The sequence below is a fragment of the Camelus bactrianus genome, chromosome 6 (assembly GCF_048773025.1).
Source record: "Camelus bactrianus isolate YW-2024 breed Bactrian camel chromosome 6, ASM4877302v1, whole genome shotgun sequence".
Taxonomy (NCBI): domain Eukaryota; kingdom Metazoa; phylum Chordata; class Mammalia; order Artiodactyla; family Camelidae; genus Camelus; species Camelus bactrianus.
In genome coordinates, this window is record NC_133544.1 from 55,075,930 (window position 1) to 55,098,185 (window position 22,256).

The 22,256-nt window shown below is 43.7% G+C and overlaps 1 protein-coding gene across 6 annotated transcripts in view; it reads right to left on the bottom strand.

Moving 5' to 3' along the window:
• NPAS3 (neuronal PAS domain protein 3) overlaps nt 1-22,256 on the bottom strand; it is a 794,663-nt gene that overhangs the window by 26,680 nt on the left and 745,727 nt on the right. For all 6 annotated transcript variants that reach the window (XM_074365668.1, XM_074365666.1, XM_074365667.1 and 3 more), the window contains one exon: nt 1,386-1,579. In XM_074365668.1, coding sequence (XP_074221769.1) covers nt 1,386-1,579 — 194 coding nt within the window. The remainder of the gene's footprint in view (nt 1-1,385; nt 1,580-22,256) is intronic.

The following is a 22,256-nucleotide window of genomic DNA, read 5'->3' on the forward strand; positions in this document are numbered from 1 at the left end:
ATGGACTGAATACAGGCACTGTCTGTCTTCCTCTTGGCTGTGTCCTGCCGGGGTCAGTTATCTAAACAAACCGCTTGACCATTTGGTTCTTTCATTCCCTACCCACCTCAAAAGGCATTGACAGGACTCAGGGAACATCTGTTGCCTTCATGCCTGATGATGCTGTGAGCCACAAAAGCCTCTCCCCCACCTTGGTTCGGTAATTCTCCCGAGGCACCAGGGATGGACGGCATCGTCCAGCTTCCTTCCCACAGCTGATCTATACACACTCCCCACTTCCTGCTCCCTGCACCCGTGATTCTCTCCTCTTCAAATCAGTCTGTTGATGGGCTGGGAACTTCAGAGTAGAAGGTCTGAAGGGGCACTGTCCCATGTCCTTGTCCCTTGCTTTGTGCTTAATGGAAAAGTGAACTTTCAAACCAGAGGCTAAAACGTCCTTTTATAAGAGCTCAGTGCTGAGGGAGGGCTGCCAAGTCATTTCCGTGATGAGTCATCTTTTCATTTATAAAAGTGAAACCCTCAGGATTACAAAGTTTCATTGAATAGTTTTATATATTTCGTTTTTGTCTTTTTTCCTCTGGGCCTCCAGTTCTCGTTTGTTCTCCATGTGTTTTGTGGACTGAATGTGTACCCCCTAAATTTGTATGCTGATGTCCTTCCCCACAATGTGATGGTATTAGGAGGTGGGGCCTTTGGGAGGCAATTAGGTTTTGATGAGGTCACAAGGATGGAGCCCCTGTGATGGGGTTAGTGTCCTTATAAGAAGAGGAAGACCAGTGATTGCTTTCCCCAGTGTGAGGACATGGCAAGAAGGCAGCTGTCTGCAAGCCAGGAAGAGAGCCCTCATCACAGAGCTAATCAGCCTGCACCTTGACCGTGGACTTCCCAGCCTCCAGAACCATGAGAAATAAATGTCCATTGTTGGAGCCACCAGCCTATGGTAATTTGTTCCAGCAGCCTGAGCTGACCAGGACTGTGTGCTCAGTGCCTATGTGAACACTGACCATCATGAGGCTGGGCCCTTGCAGTAGTCAGGAGTAGGGTCTGGCTGAGGCGTCAGGAGATACCTTTTACTGCATCATTTTGCCAACATTGCCTCAGTCCTGCTCTCTCCTGGGGTTCTCCGCCCAAACTGGCCTTTGTTATAGCATGTGGATGCCTGGGTATCCTAATTCATTCCATTGTTGTCCCTAATGGACATCAGGGCAGCAGCGTAAATTTCAGATAAAAAGCATGGTTGGTGGCAGTCCAAGCAGCCATTAAAAATAAGATCAGGCTTTATAATGAACTTCCCTAGGAGAGTAAAATCCTTCAGACTGCCGAGCACACCAGCCCTTACCAACGTGCGACACACAACAGGGCAAAGGAAAACAAAAACAAAGTACCTATTTTCACAGTAAATGATATTGAGGTCCATATTTACTCGCGTGACGAACATATGGCAGTCAATTCTGACTTCATTGATCGTAGGGGGAGGCAGGGCATGAGCCACAACCACAAGGCCCATGATTTGGCTGGGGACGGTCCTCCCATGGGACAGCGACACCCTCAGTCGTAGCCGGCCTGTTATGTGAATCACCTGGAATAGAACATTAAGTACAGGACACAGTCAAATTTACATCTGGGATGTAATAGTATTTCTTTTGAGAAATGCAAAATTGCATCTGGAATCACCGACATTAGCTTGTGTCTTCTGTAATCGCATCGGCTGTCAAGGTGCCCTCAGTGTCCTCAAGGCAAGAGACAAGAGGAATAATACCATACTCTGAGCATTTCTCAAGGCAGCATTATGACTATGCTATTGCTATTTTGCAGGCTTTTTTTTTCTTTTTTTCTTTTTTTTTTTTTACATTTAGAGGAAGTTCATAACCAGGGAAAAGGAAACGTTTGCATTATCAGCCTGTATTAATGGACAATGCTTGTCTCCAAATCTATGCTGAGTGGGATTACATGGACATTTCCTATCAGAAGTGTGGCTCAGAGCTTTCCTTCATTGGCAGAAAAGCCCAAGACTCCGCTGAATAAAAGACTCAGCGGCAGTGACATGAATGGGTCCTTTTGAGCATATTCCACGATGGGCGCGCTGGGTACCGGTGCGTGTGACACCGTGCTTGACTGCAGTGCCCTGCGGGACTGGTGGTCAGGGGCCCTTGGCCTGCCATGTGCTCCTTGAGCTCATGGTGAAGGAAGGTCAGGAGGGCTTGCGCCATTTTGGTGGCAGCTCAGAAGTACTTGCTCGAAACAGGAGGGAGAACGTTGGGCTAGTGGTTTTTGGTTTCTTGCCAAAGTATACCATCGATAGTCCAGGCCACCCAGAACCAAAGATTGCTTCATCATCCTCACACGTTTTAAATGATATCATTTTTACAATAGTATCTTTTGAAAAAGTTCCTTTGTGTATGAACTCAACATAGAAGAGGAGTCAGAGTGTCAGCTTTCTTAAATGATGATTTAGGGAAATGAAATCAGAAAAGAGTGGGAAGAATAAGGATTTGTGTGGCAATGCTTCGGGATGACAGGAGGGAGGTGTGTATGTTGGGGGATTAGAGACCGTGTGTGTGTGAGTGTGTGTATACTCTGTGTTCCTAAGACCCTGTGACAATGTGGGGGGACCCTCTAAAACCAGGTCGTAGAAGTTAGGCCGCCTGTACCATTCCCTGTACCATGGAGATCAGTTTAGCAGCTAGCTGAGTTTCTGTGTTTGGTTTGCCTCCTCAAACGCACCCCTAAGCGCCGAGCCATCTTTGAGATTCTTCTTTTCCCTCCTTGCCGTAAGGAACCGAATGGGGAAGCGAGTCTCTGGCCTCCCAGGGGCAGTGAGAACTGGCATCTGCTCGCCTTCCTAGGGGCTTCACTGGCAATTCCTTTTTCATTTTGTTTTGGTTTCCTTTAAGTTATTCAGTTTTCCAAAAGCAAGCCACACTGCTGTCAGTCAGGAAGCAGGATCAAAGCTTGTGGGGCTGCCCTTTAGAGTCCTGGCTGTTCTAAATAATACCTTTTCCCTGCCCATCTTCATGTTCCTGCCTAGAGCTGTGGATCTGGAAAAAACCAATGCGGAGGGTTATTTAGGTTATTTCTGGAGCTGTGTTTTTGACCACCCACGTTGAAGTTGACTAAATTCATACTTAATGCACCTTTGCTTTAAGCTTTGGTCAGACGAGCTACTTTATGAATATTTTAAAATGTTCCTAGAGGCAAGGATGCTAAAACATCATCACAGACACATATTTTTGCAAGCCCTTATTAACTAATAAAGAAAGAGCTAAAAGAAATGGGATTAGCTTCACAGGAGGGGTGTTAACAGTCCCTGGTCCTCCTCCCAGCTAGGCTTACATAGATGCTCATTTATCATTATCTGTCTTGTTTTATCAGGAACATTCAGGTTCTTAGAAAAACACAGATCTATAAATGCACAGGAAAACACATACCCAGAAATGATATGTTAAATAAATCCCTACTTGGCTTTTCTCTTCCAAAGCAATTTAAAGGCATCTGGGCTAGCAAACAGTTTGGAAAGGCAGACAGGCTCATGGGGGAGCTGTCTGCATGTCAGATGGACCCAGCCTCTGATCTCCTCCAGCTTTGCCTGTGGCCAGGAAGGTGTTGAAGAAGGTGGTCAAAAGTTGGGTTGAGTTGGGGTCTAGATTTGCCATCTCCTGATTTTGTTCCCCCAGACAAGCACTCAGCCTCTCTGCATCTCAGTTTTCTTTTCTGTGAAATGGGGACAATGATGACAATTCTGTAGTTATGTTATGAAAATCAAAGGAGATAGTGGAGGTGAACACATTCCAAATTGCAAAGAAGTCTACAAACTTCATTACAATTCCATTTGCCTTTAAAAAATGTCAACTGAATAATAAAGATACAGACTGATTATTAATTTAAGCTTGACCAAAGGCCAGTTAAATAATTACTTTAAAGGAATATAACATTTCATATTTGGGAGAAAAACTGGGAGATTGTATTTTAGGTGGTTCTCACCTTTCATTTTTTAGGTGGAGAAAGAGGCTCTGGAACATTTAGTCCCTGACCAGAGTCCTCGGGCTTGGAAATGGCAAAAAGAGCCTAGAGTCCAGGTTTCTAGGTCTTGTTTGAGCATCATTTCAACTGTGTTGTGCTTGTTTATATTTTATGTGCATATTCATATTGAACAAAACATTAGAAATTTTTACCAGATGCCGATTTACTGTCTTAAGTAATCGGTGTATAAACCTTTAAAGTGGTATCTATCAGTTATAAGTAGAAGCCCAGGTTATTTGAAAGGTCTTTGAGAAACAGTACAAACTAAGAAGAAAATAAACCTTAAGAAAATTACGAGTGCAATAACTAAACAGCTGTCAAGAAATGGCAAAGAACAGAGTGTGTGTGTCTATATGTACGTCTAGGGGCGAGGTGGAGGGTTGAAGAGAAGGAAAGGGGTACCTTTTAGGTCCCATCGTTAATTTTTGGATTTCAGTGAATGTATTGTCCAAGATCCATTTCGTAATGCCAACAGTTTCTTTCCCATTGTGAGAAATTATGTTCAAGTCTGAGAAACACGTTTGACAGCATGTGTATCCAAACACATAGATAGTTGATCTTTTTCCCTTTGTAGTTGCTTTGAAGGCCTGAGGTGTTGAGGAAAGAGTACCGTCAGAAGTGCTGGGTTCACATCCCGCCCCTGGCACTGCACAGCCATGCAGCCATGATGCTCAGAGAACTGCTTAGAAAGTGACTTGCTTTCTTTCCAGAGCAGCATATTAGAAATTAAAAACCTAGTACAAAGAGAATAAGTATTCCGTAAGGTGTCTTTTGTTTTCTTAATAAGGGCATCAAAGGTCATGTTAATGGTTTTCTAGTTTCTAAAACATACCATGTGCCAGGAACCTTGATAGGTAGCAGGGAGAAAACCAAGGTGGACCAAATGTTTACAGACTGCACAGTGGGAGAAAACAGAAATAATGACTTGTAATGTAGTAATATTGGAGGATGACACAGTGTCTGATCAAGAAGGTGGTTTTCCATCCTGGTTATATGACAGAATCGCCTGTGAAGTTTTGTTAAAACATGGATTCCCAGGCTCTGTCCCCCGGAGATTCTAATTTGGTAAGACTGGGCTGGGGTCCAACATTTGTTTGTTTTTTTAGGGCATCAGAGGTGATATCTACTACTGGAGAATACCTGGCTAATGGGTTCGGAGTTCTACCTGTGGTTCTGAACTTTGCTGCACACTGGAATCACCCAGGGAATCTTTAAAAGTCCCCAAGTCCAAGCTGTACCCCACACCAGTTAAATACAGACCTCTGGGATAGGGGCCCCTCCAAGTCTCATAGTGCTGCTGAGAGGATTAAGTGAAAATGTATATGAAGTGTCTAGGTTATGCCTGATACACAGTGTATGCTGAAAAAATACAATTTTTATTAAGTGGTTATTGTATACTGTAAGAAAGGTATAGAATGAGGTCTTTGGGAGGTCAGGTAGGTAGAAAATACGTTTGACTGAATGGATCTGTAAGGCTACATAAAACTGGCATTATAATAAACAGACATAAGATATAATCCTAGAATGGTGAAAAGGATTCCAGATAGAGAAAAGGGCTGGAATATAAAAGAGAACCTATTGGAAACCCCCGGGCTCCAGGAGCATTTCAGTTGGCATCAGCAGAGGAGACAGAGCTGGGGCAAAGTGGCAGGGACAAGCGGTAGAAACTGGTAGTGGGACCTGGGGAGAAACACCATGATTTTGAGCCTCATTGGTTGAGGATGATGACAGACTAAAAGGTAATTGGGAATGTAGGAATTGCTGACAAAGGGACAAAAAAAGATTTCTCTGTGGACATGGTGTATTTGAGCAGCCTGGGGACAGCCTGGGCAAATGTCCTGGGGGTAGTTGGAAAAAGAGGTTGGGCACTTAAGAGATGAGAGTTGAAGGTATGGTTTTGGAAGACTTTGTGCTTTGTTGTTGCTGTTGTGTTTTTTCTGGAGGTGATAGTTAAAACCGAGAAATTCAATGGAACTTCCACCAGAGAAACAGATGAGAAAAGAACACCAAAGGCGTCCTCTCCCTTCCCCTGCCCTTTGAGTATCTGAAGCCTAAAGAAACCTGTATTTTTCTCTAAATTGAGTCACTCTTGCTCTATATGATTACTTTTATTCAAAACAAATGTTTCTGAGAACTCTAAGCCCCCTTTTTCTCCACCCACAGTTCCATTCTGCCATAAATGTCAAACTCACCATGTTGTCACCAGGCCCAGTAGGAACAGCCTAGAGAAGGGGGGGGGGGGCTTCCTAGTAGAGTTACGTCATCTACTTAAGTGAGACATGGTTTTGAATATGAATATGTGAACCTAAATACTAATATTATGTCAAGAACTGTAAAACAAACAAAACAAGTAACATAGTTACTTTAAAGTGAAAGGAATACTGTGGAATAGAAATAACATTGAATCAGGAAACAGACAATTGATTTCAGTTCTGGTTCTGGTAATTTTGGCAAGTCATCTAGCTTGGCCAGGGCTGCATTTCCTTAGATATAAAATGGAGGGCAAGAATCAGGTGCCGATACCTAGGGTTCTCGCTGACTTCTAGAGAATTCTGTGACCTAATGCTCAGTAAAGTGGCTTTTACCGTGCTGTAGGACTACCCTACCTCCACGCCCCTTACATCTCCTCCATGGGGGCAGGAGTTTCAGGGTAGAGCTATAAGTTACTAAATGCAGGGTTCACTTCCAGAACTAATCAGTAGGGGTTTATGGGTCATATCTGAGTTGGAACAATGCTTTGGTTTTGGCCAGTGCCAAGGAGAAACTGCCTCTGTGTTCTAAAGGTTTATCTCAGTCTGGCCTTTAATCTACAGACATTCTTCAAAACAGATTTCTGAACTAAGAGATTCTTTGCCTCCAAGCTCAATTTTATAGTAGAGCTCAATCCTCGTGTTCCCTTTTGTTGTTCTTGTTTTATCGTAAAGAACTGTATGGAAATGCTAAAGCCCATAGTTTTCTAAACCCCTTACACAGCACTGCCCAGATACCAGCCACAGTGAAGCCGAATGCACAGGACTTCTGTGTTGAAATCCTACCATCTTTGCCAAAAATGTCCAAATTAGCCTTATTTGACAGTCCCGTGTTGAAGAAATCATTGTTTGACTTTGATTTTTCTTCTCCAACGCAGTGAGCTAGTGGGTGTGTGCAGGGCTGTGGAGACGTGTCCGCGGAGGTGAGGATGAGTGTGGGAGTGTTAACAAACCATGTTTCCTGAACAGTAGATATTTCTCTTCCTACCATATGCTCCTTTCCATCGTCTGTTGGTGATAAACACCTAGATGTGCTCTGCTCATATCTTCTCATTATAAACAGGCCCATCACAAAGACCTTGATAAAACCTCCCCTCTGTCAGTACTTAAGAAAGTCTGTGATGGGAAAATACATCTGGAAGCTCTTCTCCATTCTTTTATGAGTAAATCAGTATGAGTCCTAAGAAACGTTTTCTTTGTCAAAAGGAAGTGCTAAGTATTATGTACATTTTTCCACATAAAATGTATGGAATAGGGCTGGGCAAATTAGGGGAACCAAAAAGGCTACAGGCAGGAAAAAACTATGATTCTCTGGGTTTAGAGCATCTTCAGAGAGTTCTCACTTGTCCTTTAAGGGAATCCAAATTTACCTTAAAAATTAAGCTTCCTTCTGGCACTCTGGCCTTTTTTCTTTTGTTCCCCTAGAGAAGTCTGGTTCGGCATACAGATCATCAAATCACTAGCTCAGGTGGGAGAGTCAGCTAATTATTTTTAAGCGACGAGGGCTTGGAGGTGGCCCACAACCTGCTGAAAGATAAGGGATGAGCTGGGTCTTCTGAACCTAAACATCTAGCCTACAGCCTAACAACTTAATCTAAACCAGCTTGAGAATATCAACCTCGTGTCAATTGCTTCATGCAAATTTTTAGGGAGTAGGTTTTCCTGAACTTAGACTATGTCATAGGTTGGAGAATCTAACCTAAGCCTGTCTGTCTGATTCTTACAACCTAGGTCTTTACACAAAGCCTGGAAAAAGAGAGGGGAAAAGCCACCCCAAATCAATTTAGCTGAGACCAAGTACTTGGCCCTATTAGAGGCAAAAAGGTGCCTTTGGACTCTGTGAGGGGCAGGGGAACAGCCGAATGGTGTTTTCCTTCCGTTTCCAGCATCTCAGATTTTATTCCTAGAAACTGACTCTACTCTAGTCATCTTTGTCATAGTTCACAATGGGACTTCAGCAACTGGGTGTAAGAAAGGACAGAAGAGGGAAAAGCTGACTTCTCAAGGCAGAGGTGAGACTGAGGGGAAGGGAAGGTTCGGGGGAAATGATTTCTTGGCAAGGAGCAGTGAAGATGGAGGCTTCTTCCAGAGTCTGGGGTGGGGGATTGCAACAGGAGAGGGGGCCCCCGAATGTCATCATCAACTAGGTACGGAGATGGTGACCAACTCAGGAACCAGGGGCTGGAGGGAGTCTTTCTGGAAGTTTGTCCCTAAGAATTTCTCTAAGACCAGGGCTCTTCAGGATTGGGCAGGATTCAGCCCTTAAGGCCAGAGGACCAGCAAGAATTAGTTTTAGATGGGCTCAGCTTCAGGGCAGCTCTGGCAGTAGAGAAGACAGGAGGTGAGTCTGGGTACCGGGGAAATGTCCAGGCCAAAGTTACGGAAGAGGAACCCAGGCAGAAGTCAGTTCTATTGGGTAAGAAGACTATAATTAGAAAGTGTTAATTCTCAAGGACTCCATTTGGTTTGAATGGAAATAAAATGAGCAAGGGGAGGGATGTAATTGGAACATGACTAGTTGATTCTTGGTCTGATTGCTGCAAAGACTCACTGAGGGTCAGTTCAGGAAGCGAACAGACCTAAAGCTGTAGGCGAGGGCATTCCCGACTCTGGAAGGCAGAGGAAGGAAGGAAGCCAGGGGCTCATTTCTCTGCTCTAAGGGAGACCCTAGCATCCTGAAGGAAATGACTCAGGCATTAGCATGAGGACCAGCATTCTTCCTCCTCTAGATGAAGTCAGCTCACCCTGTCCTGTACACAAGTGACTAAAATAACTAAATGGGCCTGGTACACGAGGGAGAACGTATTTTGTTGTTTAATTGGAAAGCCCATGGCACCTAATGCTGATAGCAGGGATTTACTGAAAACCAAAATACCTCTAGGGTTAGTGGTCCTTAAATTTGAACATGCATAAGAATCACCTGGAGAGCTTATTATTAAAATATGGATTCCCAGGTCCCACCCCCAAAACTCTGGATTCTTCAATCAAGGAAGGGACCTGGGAACCTGTATTTCTTCAGGTGTTGCAAGGGCTTTGGATGCCAATGGCCGGCACAGACATCCTTCAGGTCCCGCTTGAAGGGCTGACCATCCGGTCCACCCAGCTGCAGCATCCTCTGGATCTAGAGCTGAATGGATCTAGAGATCTTAATAAAGGCAAGCCAGGGGCACAGACTGCCTCCTACACGAGCAAAGAAAGACGAACATATATTTACAGTTAAATCAGAACTGAAAAAAACCCTACACTACAGAATAGGACCCTGAGTCTTGGTTCTTTGGAAATGGAAGATCAGCACATGATGAGCAGAAACTGGGCTGATGTGGGATTAGGGCATGTTTTCTGTGCCCAGGGCTGCCTGTGAGAGCCTGCCTGTCAGGGCTCCTTTATTTGTGGGCTGCACGCTTGTGTCCCCTGCCTCCTGGTGGGGGTGGGGCTCTGCCAGTCCCATCCCCCTTGCCCAGTCTGTCCCTGGCTTAGCTCCTGATTAATTCAGGGGAATCCTGTGCGGTTAACCCTTAATTTGATAGCCACAGTGGGGAACTTGAGAGATTGGTGGTAATTTATCAACCTTCATTTTTTTTTTAAATATCTAAACGTTTTTCAAGATAACAAATAAAAAATTATTTTTAAAACCCACATTTAAAAAACATTAGCTACAGCATGCTATTCTTATGTGACTGTATCCTCCAAACATAGCAATGACGCCTCATCCATCTCTTTTAACAAACTCCAAATATATAACATGAAAAATATAACTACAATTACAGCCTTAGATTCTCAAAATGTGTCTGGACTCCATATTTGTTTGCTGCTCCCTTTGGAGAAAACAGTCTTTTCTTCTAGCAAAGATAAGATTTTTTATTGGGATAGTTTAAGCTGAAGAGATTTCCTTAACGAGATTATGTAAATGTATGCCAAAGATATAAACTACATTTTCTCAGAGTGCAGAACACTTCAAATATCATTTAATCAAACAGGACCATGGGTAGAAGCACCTCCATAAATTGTTAAGGGGCAAAACAAGAAGGCTGAACGATACACATTTGATCAAATTTCGCTTCATTTAGTTACTTTATTAAAGTCTGCTAGAGAAGGACAGAGGACCATTGTACCTCTGTGGAGGGCAGTGTTTTGATTAGTCTGTCACTGGATGTGGAGGAGGGGGTATCACCCCTCAGGGCCTCCAGAGGTCCTCTGTGGCTTATCCTCTCTGTCCTGAGGGCAGAGAGGCAGCTCTTCTCAATGTAACAGGCTGCAATTGTATTTCCTGGCAACATTAAAAAAAAAAAAAAAAAAAAAAAAAAAAAAGACAAGACTCAGAACTAGTTTTGGGCCAAGTAAGGAATAGAAATTGGCTGTCTACTCTCATCCCCCATCTCCCCCTAAGTACTATATCATATTATATGATTTCTCTAGAACCTATGAGCTCTTCTGAGGAGAGCTGTAACTCAGATATCTTATATTTCTATCCTTGCTTTGTTGAATGCCTGTTTTACTTAAATTTCTTGAGTTTAGCAACATGTTGTATTCTAAGTTAGTCTTCTAAACCTTTCTCTTGAGTCTGCAAATGGAATTTACACCCAATCTAAATGGCAGCACATGTCCAAAGATGGTTGGGTACCTTCCCTGGTGCTCTCTGCATGAAGACAGCAGCTCCAGGGAGCTCTCTGCTCTCCTGAGAAAACGTTAAGGCAGCCCTGCTCTGTCCCCTCCACCTGACCTGAAGGTCTGCAGAATATATGATTGCATTTTGATAACAAAGGAGAACCATCAGGGGAATCAGTCAGATATGAGAGTCAGCTCCTCCTCTCTTTCTCAGTTGCAGAAGATGCAGAATTAAGGACAATTATCCACATAGATTGGTTAGACCAGTCCTTGTAGAAGGGCAACTCTGCTGTCTGAGGAGCTGAAATCTTTTTTAAAGCAGCCATCCCCTTAAAGGGGAAACACACACATACTTGAATACTTGAATTTCTGATAATTTTAAAAATTGAAAGCAAACAGATGGGCCATAAATATTTTGGGAAAATTCAAACCCCAGTCTTCCCCAAATTGAGACATAAAACTCCTTAAAGATCAAACCTAAAAACGATCACTTCCCAGTAGGCTACATGAGGTATCCGGGACTCGTCAGTAATGCAGGAAGGAAGGGAGTTCTCTTAAGTTAGGCACTTTAGACCCAAATATGTGCAAGAAACAAAGAATACATACTAGAAGCCAAGATTCCTCAGTTGTTTTGGCATGCTCAAGCAACACGTAGTTATGTGTTTGCTGCAAGGACCTCTTTTCTCTGCATCGACTTTCTCATTGGGAAAGCAAGTGAGCCTAACTCCATGGGCTCTAAGACCCTTCCACAGCACAGTCTGCGAAATCTGTTATGTTTAAACCTGAAGCTTTGACCCATCATCAAACCTCCATAACTTTCCATCTCTATTATCTTGGCTTCCATTCTTCTTGAGGTCTGGATGTTACGTGTTTAGCATTGATTAGTGAAGGATGTTTTCTTAAATGTTTCTCAACCTGCCCTCCAAATGCTATAGCTAATATTTTATAAGGCTGCTTACATCAGTCCTGAATTTCGTCTTTAATGAGAGTAATTTCTAGTAATGACAGGCTTCTCAAAACATCTTGCTTTATGGACTGAATGAATCCACACCCTGCCAAATCCTCTTAGTGGACAACATCCCAGAAAGACTGTGTGCAGGAGCTGGAGGGGGCCTGGCAGACTACCTTGGGCAAGTGCCCACCTTACAGATGCGGAGACTGAGGCCGGGTGACGTGAAACGTCTTGCCCAGGGACGCGAAGCCAGTGAGTGGCAGACACAGGAATAAAAGTGAAGCCCCTCCTCTCTCACTCAGTGCCTTTTCTACGATTCAGCAGTGCCTTCCAGAGGATGCATTCCCTTCCCTTTTCCTCCTTTTGTTTTCCCAAATGTGTTTCTATCTCTATATAAATAACTCAATCAAACTTAGGATTTTAACCTTCAAAAGACCCTATGGCACTGATGCAGGTTATTATCCATTCAGCATATGCAATTCAGAATGCTCATATGACTCCTGTGCGTGTCACCAGCTCATTTGCTGCATTTGGTTTATTCAGCCATGATTAGAGAGAGTCATTTACAGTCACACATTTGGAAACTCTCTAACAAGCTTCTAGCAGTTTCCTTTCCAGAGCTGTTTAAATAGAGGAGGGTGTGGTGTCAGCAGCGACAGCAGTTTCCTGCAGCCTGCTGATTATCCCTTCTATTCATCCGTCTTTACCAGAACTTCCACTTTGCAGAAGAGCTTAAAAAAGAAGAGAAAACCACCCAGGGATGCAGATTCCAGAGCCGATAAGTCATCATTTCAGGAAGACAGACCAAAAAATTAAAATGGAAACCACCACATTATAACCTGAAAGTTCCCAGGGAAAAAAAAAAATCCCCCCTCCCTCTTTTTATTTTAAAGAATACTTTTTGAAGTAATTGGCACAAAGACTCTTCCAGTGCAGATTGCTGCAAGTGTGCTCTTGGCAAGAACATCATAAGCACTAGAAAAACTTTAATATGCTCAAGAAGCCAAATACAAACTGACACCAGGAACTCAAGTGTGGGAACAAACAGGGGGGAAAAAAGAGCATCTCAATTTAATACAAACCTACATACAAAGGGGCCAATTTCTACAATTCATGGTTTAGCATACAATGCAGCTGTCCTCTGAGTGAATACAGAATAGTTATACATAAGAAATTAGAATTATCAATTCGGGGGAATTTCTCAAGAGTCCTTTTGATATGTAATTCTGCAACTATGATGCCTAAGAAACCAAGACATCAATACTGTAAATGATATCAGGTTGGAATCTATTTAGAAAAGGAGGGTTAACATTGAAGAAGCATCTCTTTGATTTGACCTCTGGGGCAGAGCCTCTGCGGGGAAACTCAAAATGAATAGCTTTACCCCTACCTGTAGCCTTGCTTTCCAGGTCTTTAAAATATAAGCTTGAATACATGTTACACAGGGGGAAAACCATTTTAGAAGTATCTCCTGTGTGGCATGAAACACGGGAGAATCCCGTGGACTTTCACACTCTGCAGGCTAGGGGGAGAGTCTTCACTTCTCTTTATTCCATGGAATATAAGACGAGAATGATTAAGAAAAATTTTTTATCCCTTCCTCAAGTCATCTTCTGCTTTGCTATTTTATGGTAAGGAGTCCAGGATTTGGAGATTTTCTGCATCTTTCTCCATCCACATTTCAAATTTATCCCCGATTGTGACCAACACTTACTTTACCCCGAAACTGAAAAGATCGTTCCATTTTCACAGTCTTGCTAAGTATGATGTCTCCTGCAGCCCCCGGAGTTCAAATGTGCTATACTTTTTTTTTTCTTGGGGAACGTTTGAAGTCCCCCTTAAAAATAATGCCTTGAGGATATTTTTCCCTAATACCATTTAAAGAAACTTGAAAGCATATGGCTCTCGAAGCGCACAGGGTTCTAATGAAGTAATCAGCAACACTGCTCATATGCAGACTTGCACCAGGAGTGTTCATACCCAGCCCATATCAGTCTTCTGAATGAAGCAAAATTCTGCAGAAACTCCTTTCCTCCCCCTGCCGTGTCAAGGCTTAGTGAGCCAGGGTACTCGAGTGATGACTTTCAACCTTCGAGGACGGAACAGTGTAGAAAGGTTGTGTCAGGATCAGAACTGTCAGTGGCAAAGCAAATCAATCCAGTAGCTTGTAAGGCAACTCCAGACAAATATGCCTCGGTCGTGCAGCCTCCATTCATAGTGTGGGAGGAGAAAATAAAGTTTCTTTGTAGGGCTCTATTTGATGTAGTCCCTAGTAGCTCTACTGTTACCTTAGGTGATTCTCCGCACAGCCAGCAAAGACTAAATAAAACAAAAACATGGGATATTAATGCACTTTCCCTGGAACTGGGAAGAGTGTGCTGTTCTCCTGCAGTTTTGCAGTGGATTCTTGAAATCTATCACAATTAAAATCCCACTTCTTCAGGCACAACCTCATTAGTGCTGAAATATCACATCTTGAGCTATTTCCTTGGGATTTTAGCAAAACAAGTAATGATTCTTTTGATTATAGGAGTGACTTGTGCTATCGTGACTGCCAAGTAAGTATGCAACTGTTTAAAAGAACCAGCATCAGCACTTGATGTTTTTATTCCTGCCTTGGTTTGGGCAGACGTCACCCCCCAAGGAGCAGCCTGAGGCGGTGTGGGCAAACCTACCCCACTCGCCCACATCTCCTTTTCTGTAGCACTTTCAAAGGGAGGGGTGAGGTGCGCAGGGGACTGGCAGGTGTGTGGATGCCTGGGATTCAAGGGCAGATGTCTTACTCTTTCCAGGTCTCTAACCGGTCAGATAATGCCTCTCAAATGTCCAAATGCTCCTGCAGCATTTGGTGTATCTCATCCACACTAAGTGACTTCATTCATTCCGCAAGTACCACTGAGACTAATATGCTGCTGGCCACTGTTCTTGGCTCTGGGGATACAGCGATGAGAAGATGCATAAAGGCGGAGTGATGAGATCGGAGAGATGTTTCTGGCTGCGGTATAAATGGCTGCTCTGGGTCCTGAGAGGAAGCAGGAAAGCCAAAGAGGAGGCTCCTGCAGAGGTCCAGGTCTGGGAGATGATGGTAGCCCAGGAGGAAGTGATGTGAAGTAGTTGGGTTGTGGACATACTTTGAAAGTAGAGTTGATAGAACTGGCTGATGTGTGTAAATATGGGATCTGAGGTCAAGACTGGACTCAGAAGACACTCCAAAGCTTTTGCCCAGAGCTCCAGGATGGAGGATGGTGCCACTGAACGAGGTGGAAAGGGCTGGTGGATGGGAGAACATTTTGAGGGGTGGGTTTTGGTTTTTTTTTTTGGTTATAGTGAGAAATTGTCAACATTCAGGTGGAGAGTCAATAGGACGTAGAAGTTTAGATGTACCTGTTTAGTCTCATTTTTGTTTCACAGTTTATTCGGAGAGCTTCTATATGCTAAACCGTAAATAGTTCTAGACATTTTATACATATCTTTGATGATAAATCCCATTGGAAAATGAAGAAATCAGTGTTGTGCCTGTTTCAGTCCCTGTTTTTTCGGGTCCACGTCTGCGAGGACAATGTGGGTACAGTAAGTACGTTCTGATAAAGCACACTATTGAGTCAGGACTAAAGACAAGCCTAGTGGGTCAGGTAAACAGCAGCCACAACTCTCTACAGTTATAAAGCCTGTGCAGCCTGCAGGGGCTTTCACAAGACAAATTCTGTTCTTTCTATTTTCTTTAAATGCCATTCCCAAAGCATCTGTCTTTTCAAGAGTAGGGGACAGATTTCAAAATCCAGGCCAGGACACTAGATCTGTGCGTCCCAGGCCAAGTTCAGCTGCAGATGGGAAAGTACAGATGGCACTGTGCTCACTGGGCCCCGCCACTGCCCACTCTGCCTGGCGCCTGGAAGACACCTGGGTTTCCGATCAGGAGAAAGGAAGACAACGTACAGAGGTTCTCCTGGCAGAGGACTGGCAGATATCTAGAGAACGTGGGTCCACTTAGCCAAGGGTCTCCTTTCAAAACCCCTTCTGCTGCAGAGTACCATGGGGGGCACACTCCCCCAAAGCGGTGACCTTCTCCTAGAACTACCAGATGATTGCTGTTTATGTTTGATTCCCTTAATCCCGCTAAAGCAGCAAAGGCAGTTTAGGTGGTAATTTATTTATAAGAAATTATAATAAAGCTTCAGTAATTTGAATGTCGTGTAAAAAGTGGGAGGTAGATCGTATGGCAGCAGGATATCCAAACTTAGTAGGGAGCATCATGACAAGTTTTTGGTTTATCTACCCATGGAATCAATTTTGTCATTTTTAATTGACCGATTTTCCCTTGTTTGCTGAACAATTTATTAATTGATTGTTATGCTCATGCAATTAATTCAAAAGCTGGCAAGTTTAACGCAGAGAAATTAATTTTCTTTTACCAACATGCCACTTAAAATACATTTTTGGAAGCCTGGGTTACCAGGAAATTACGTTCAAATTAATCAACGAGGAAATTAGATGGTAGTGTCCCTTGACATCTGTCAATCCAAAGTATGTCAGTTTCTTTCTTTTGTTTGAGTTGGCTTTTCTTCTGTTGAATAAGGAATTAAAAAAAGAAAACAAAACACCTGGATATTAAAGTAAACATACTCTACATCTTAACAGGCAGAGAGGGGGAAACAGTTTCTTTGTATCAATATGCAGTGTTTAAATTCATTTTATTTTTCACTGGGAGAAATTTGCACAAAAGGGGTAAATCTTAGAGCATGAAACTGTTTTCCCTAAGCAGTTCTTTTGCCATTTTTCTTATTTTTCCTTATTTGAACCCTTACTAGATGCCACCACTCTGCCAGGCCCTGCCTGTGGGGGCAGACTTGTCAGGGAGAGAGATCTGTGAGCAGCCCTAAATGAGACCTGTAAATGCCCAGTGCAGGGAGGCCATGGGACAAGTGCTCTGACCAGGCACAGTGGGGAGGTGTTCAGGAGGGAGGCAACACTGGAGCTGAATTTTTATGGGCCAGTAGGGTTTGATTGGCATTTCAGGCAAAGAACTATTACAAGCAAAAGCACAGAGATGCAAGACTGCTCTTAGCTTTTAGGAATTGAGAGAAGTGCAGAGAGAGGACAGGGAGAGCAGGTGGGGAAAGGTGGAGTCAGAGAAAGCTGGCTGGTTTGCAGAGTGCTCTGAATGTTCTACAAAGGAAAGGTGACTTTCTTTTACAGACAAAGGGGGGAATGCTGAAAACATTTCAAGAAAGGATTATATGGCTTGATTTGAGATTTAGGAAGAAAACTGTGAGGGTGTTCACTCATTCATTCATTCACTCATTCATTCATTCAAATGATCAGTGTTTAATTAACCTTTATCAGGCACTGCTCTGTGCTAATCACAGTTACTAAGGAGCTCACATCCCATCTGTCTACACCTAATTAGAGTTTGTTCAGGGCTGCAATAGGAAGGTGAATAAAAGGAATGGCCAGCAGCTTGTCTGTGTGAGGGTAAAGAATAAATGTGGGTAAGGCTGGTGTTCAGCCATTACTCAGGCTTGAACCTTGGTGCTCTCTCCATTTTTAGTAAGTCTTCCATTTCATCAGTAAAGCTAGAATGAGTGATGGCATCACTCCTCCTGGACTCATCTTTGATCCTCTGCTTCTCACTTCCAAGATCCAGTCAGTCACCAAGGCTTTGGAATTCCTCCTTTACTTGTCTCTTTCTCCTAATACTACATCTGTTCCACGTGCCATTTTACTAACCTAGACGATGGAAGTCTACGCGTGGACCACTTGGTGGGCAGCTTCCTAACTGATGTCTCTGGTTTTCTCCCGTGCTGGTCCATCCTGCATTTTGCTGCCAGGTTCATATTCCTAAACTATCTTTACATAGAGGAAAGCAGACCAGGAGTGACAGGGTCTCCCTCACTTACTTGTGGTGTAAATTTGGAGTGACCACGTGATCCCTCCGAGCCTCCATTTCCGCTGAGTCATGTGGGCATCATCGTGCTTGCCATCCCATCTTACAGAATTGCTAAAAGAACCCAGTGAGGCAGTACATGTAAAATGCCCTGAAAATGTACAGCAGCATTAAATATGAAGTAGTGTAATTGCTACCATTACTATTCAAGAAATTGATTGATTCTGGGATAAAATTAGAACCACTTCGCTTCCATGAAAGCCTTGTGGCAGTTTAGTTCCAACGTTCTTAACCTTACTTTCCAGATCTCTTTCTATAGACTCCAAATGCTGTGCACACCATCTCCTGATCTGCTTTGTGTTTGCCTTTTCTGTACCTCTGTTCATACCACCTCTCAGACCAGGAATGCCATCCCTGCCCCCACTGCATCAGTGAAAATAATATTCATTCTTCAAGATCTAAGTCAAATCCCTTTTCAGCTTCTTTGGCCTCATTAGCCCGAAGTTGTCTTTTTCCTCTGCATTCCTGCCGTTGTCTCTGTCGCCCAGTCAGCACTGGAGACGGCCTCCCTGGGGTTGATCTCTCCGTGTCCCTGCCCGTCTTTCTCCTGAGAGGCACAGAGTGTGCCTTTTATTTCTCTGTATCCCTCACAGGACACAGACCATGGGAAGCATTCAGCTGGTGAGTGACTGCTGGCACACGCTACACCTGTCGACTGCGTGAGCGCTCCCAAAGTCTTTCCCTTCCCTTTTTGTTTTCCATCCTTACGGTAGCCTCTGAGGGAGGTAGAGCAGGTATCAGCACTTCCATTTTGTAGATGAGGAACCGGAGGCCAGAGGGATGAAGGGTCTACGATTATGTAGCTAAGATAGAGTTCTGATGTTCCTCCAGGTTCAGTGCTCTTTTTCATAACCCACCCGGCCTCTCCTACCACCCTCAGTTCCTGTTTTGATCCATCTTGGGAGTCCAGAATTGCCCAGTTCTCCCTTCTGCTTGAAAAAATGCCTCTAGGAAATATACACTGGGAAGATTCTTCTTGAGAGTTAGTTACTCCTTGAACACAACGAGATACCTCAGGAAGCCTCTCTGTTGGATCTACGGAAAATGTCCAGTGAGTTTGGCTCATGCCAGCCCTGAAGACAATACAGTTATCATTTCTTCATCAGGGAATTTAAAGTCTCTATATTACTAATTACTGACTCTAGTAACTGGATACTTTATTTCAATGCAAAGAGGGATGTATAAGGTTTTCCATCACTAAACAATACAGCACCAAATTCACACTAGACAGCTAATTTTAACAATAACCGAAGTGCCAGCGCCTTCTTTATGTGCCATCTTCACACAGCCTGCTCACAGCGACGGTGGATTCATGGCCACTGCCACTGTCCTTTCCCCAGAGACAGTCACAGACCCCACTGTGAGGCTGGAGCCATGGTGGTAACTTCCAGATACCGTCCTCCTCCTCTTTTAGGAAGATACTTTCTGCCCTGTGCCCTCTTCAGAAGTAAAATGGGTCATCTGTAGGCTTCTATTAAAAACCATTTCTCTTCACAAAAATATATGCACCAAGAACAGAAAGAAAATGGAAAAAAAGATAAATTCCTAGTGATAAACATAAGCTAAGGCAATGTCTTCTGAAATGCTAAAATCCTAGATTTTACAGTTATAATCCAATAAAGACAATATTGGATACTAACAGAGACTTAGAGTTTTCAGAACATTTTACTCATGTTAGCCTCATAATAACTCCATGATATTTCAGAAGAGGCACAATTACTCACTTTCCGCAGACTCAGGGAGGCCGAATGAGTTCCCTCAGGTCAAATACATACCAAATGGCAAAGCCAGGACTAAAACCCCCGTTGTTGATTTTAAGGCCATAGCTTGGTACATTCTACCAAGTCACCAAAAATGCCATTTACAAGATAATTTTTGCTATTAGTCATTACATATACAGAAGCTATGTATAAATATCTGTACTGATGATTACTTTCAGCTTTTAATAACTTACTGATAATTTTTATAAATTTGTTAGGAAGCTCTATTGAACGAGAACCATTAATATTACATAGCTGATAGCTGGAGAGAGTTTAGATTCCAATGATATGTGTGAATTAATTTCTTTAGAAATATTTTAGTTTTCAATTAATGGTTAATTTTTATACAGCTCACCAAATTGACAATGTGGTAGTCTTAACCAATCATAAAGATGCCTACTGAACTGTCTAGTTATTTTAGAAAGACATATAACATTTCTTCTTTCGACCTATAGTCCCGCTTTCTTATCTCCTCTCTTGACACCTAGAAGATGCTCCAAACAGCTCTAGAGGTTCACCAGCATTCCGTCCTCTTAATAATTCTGATTTTCTAAGTGATAGGTTGAAATTCCACCCTGAGCACTGGGAATAAGATTGAACCAAATTAGAAGCAGCACGAGTGTTCCGACCTACTGCAGAACCATCAGGCACCGCTTGGAAGCTAGTTATACTCTATGAATGGGGCTGAAATAATTTACAGTTTGCCAGAGCTCATCATTATCCCCTACTCATTTCTAAAAAAAAGGATTCAAGGCAGGACAGTGCATCTCTTTCACTGTGACACCATTTGCCTTCTCCTGCATTCTGGTCCAGGTGGGCTGGTGAGATGCTGGGAGTGGCGACTGATGGCGAGTTCCAGCAGTGCTAGTAGCAACAAGTGATACGTGCAGGAGGAGGCTTTTTGTCGGGTTTCCTTTGGAGCTGGAACTGTCCTCTCTGGGGCTGGTGCCCTGCTTGTGTTTTCTAGTACCCACCCCCACCACTGGCTGTGCGTGCCTCCGTCTGGCTAACTCTGGATGCCCGTGTCTAAAGACTTGCCCTGCTGTACCTGTGGTTTCTTACGTCAGTCATCTCATAGCAGTTAATGGTCACCCCAAACAAACAGCTCCATGAGAAGTGTGCACATCTCAGGAGGCCCCAGACAGTCTGTTCTGTCAGCCCGACCTCACAATAGTCAAACACTGCACCTGTAGACCTTTAAGCTCTACAGTTCTATGATTCCTGAGAGGGAATGGGGAAAATAAAGAGGAAGAATCTCAGAAGAATTTGTAGTATTTGTTCTTGGGAGCAAATGGTCGATAAGGATGCTTTTCCACTCTGAGGTGGATTCTGTTTGTGCCTCTCTCTGTTTTTGAAAATTCGGTTGGGTGGAGTTGGGGACACAGACAGCCAGGACTGACATGAAATATTGCCTGTCCACACTCCACTGAAGCCACGGCCTCCCTGGGCTCGTGCTGTCACCTTGGAGCCAACATTCTGAGCCTGACCCCAGCCCACCACCCCTCCCCTGCTCCTGAGCATTCCATGAAAGTGAGGTCAGAGAGGAGAGGAAACTGGGCAAAGATGAGCCTAGGACTTCCTTGGCCTCCCTGAGAGGTGAACTGTGTCTTTAATGTCATCCTCTTCCAGGTCCCTCTTCCCGTTCTTGCTTCCAAGGTCTCCCTGCTCTGCTCTAGCTCGGCTGAGTTTTCAGGATACCAAATCACACACGGTTCCACCCACCACACCCTGTCTATCTCCTTGTGCTCACCTATAAAGAGCATCAGAAAAAAACAACCACCCTCTACCATTAGGTGGCACTGCTTTCCTGCCCCGCCGATTACGGCTGCCTCAGCGTTTCATTTACTCCTCCTTCCTCCAGCCTCCCCCAAACCCCGACCCTTGGGGGGGGGGTGTCACGGGGCACCTCTGAGTCCTGTTTCTCCTGCTGTTCATCTTGATGGTTACTTTAGTTCCTTAACAGGCACAGTAATCAACGCCAGGGTAAGCAGTTTTCCTCTTTACAGAAGTCTGAAGTGACAAGAGAGACACCCCAACCCCTGGGATCCTCTTCTAAGCTAAAGGTCCATCCAGTCCAAGACCTGGAAACTGAAGGAGGCTAAGCTTCAGGGAAGGATAACTTTTCCCTAGGAAAAGAGAGCTCCATATTCTGTTGCTCTTGTAAAATGGATATCTACCCATACTTCAGGTGGAAAAGAGTTAAAAGGTGAGAGACAACAAGTTTGGGAAGTAAAGACTCAGGGAAAAATAAATTGCTTCCTTTCCCTAGGAAGGGTTCTCCTTGCATCTTACTGGTGGTTGCTCCTGGAATCAGGTCAAGGACCTGTAGATTTTTCGGGGTGTATATTTTCCTGCTTTGCAGGGTATATTGGCTGCGTGATCTGATGAAAGCTGGGACTAAATGAAGCCTACAATTTGTATTTCCACAGCCACCAATGCATTGGCTATTTCTCCTCCTCCCCCTTTCCTCCCCCTTTTGGCTCTGGAAGGTTCATTACTTACAGTTACTGCAGAATCAATCTGAACTGGCCAAAATCAGTGATGGAATTTATAGCATAATAAATGCCCTGCCGCACAAATGCAGTTACACATGAAAGGCTTGGGAATGTTCTTTCGAGCAATCCTTTACATTGCAGGGTGTACTATTTTTTTTTTTTTTATCAGTTTAACAGAATCATCTTAAGCATATTTTGAGAAGTATAATCCTGACAGCTACAGAGCAGACT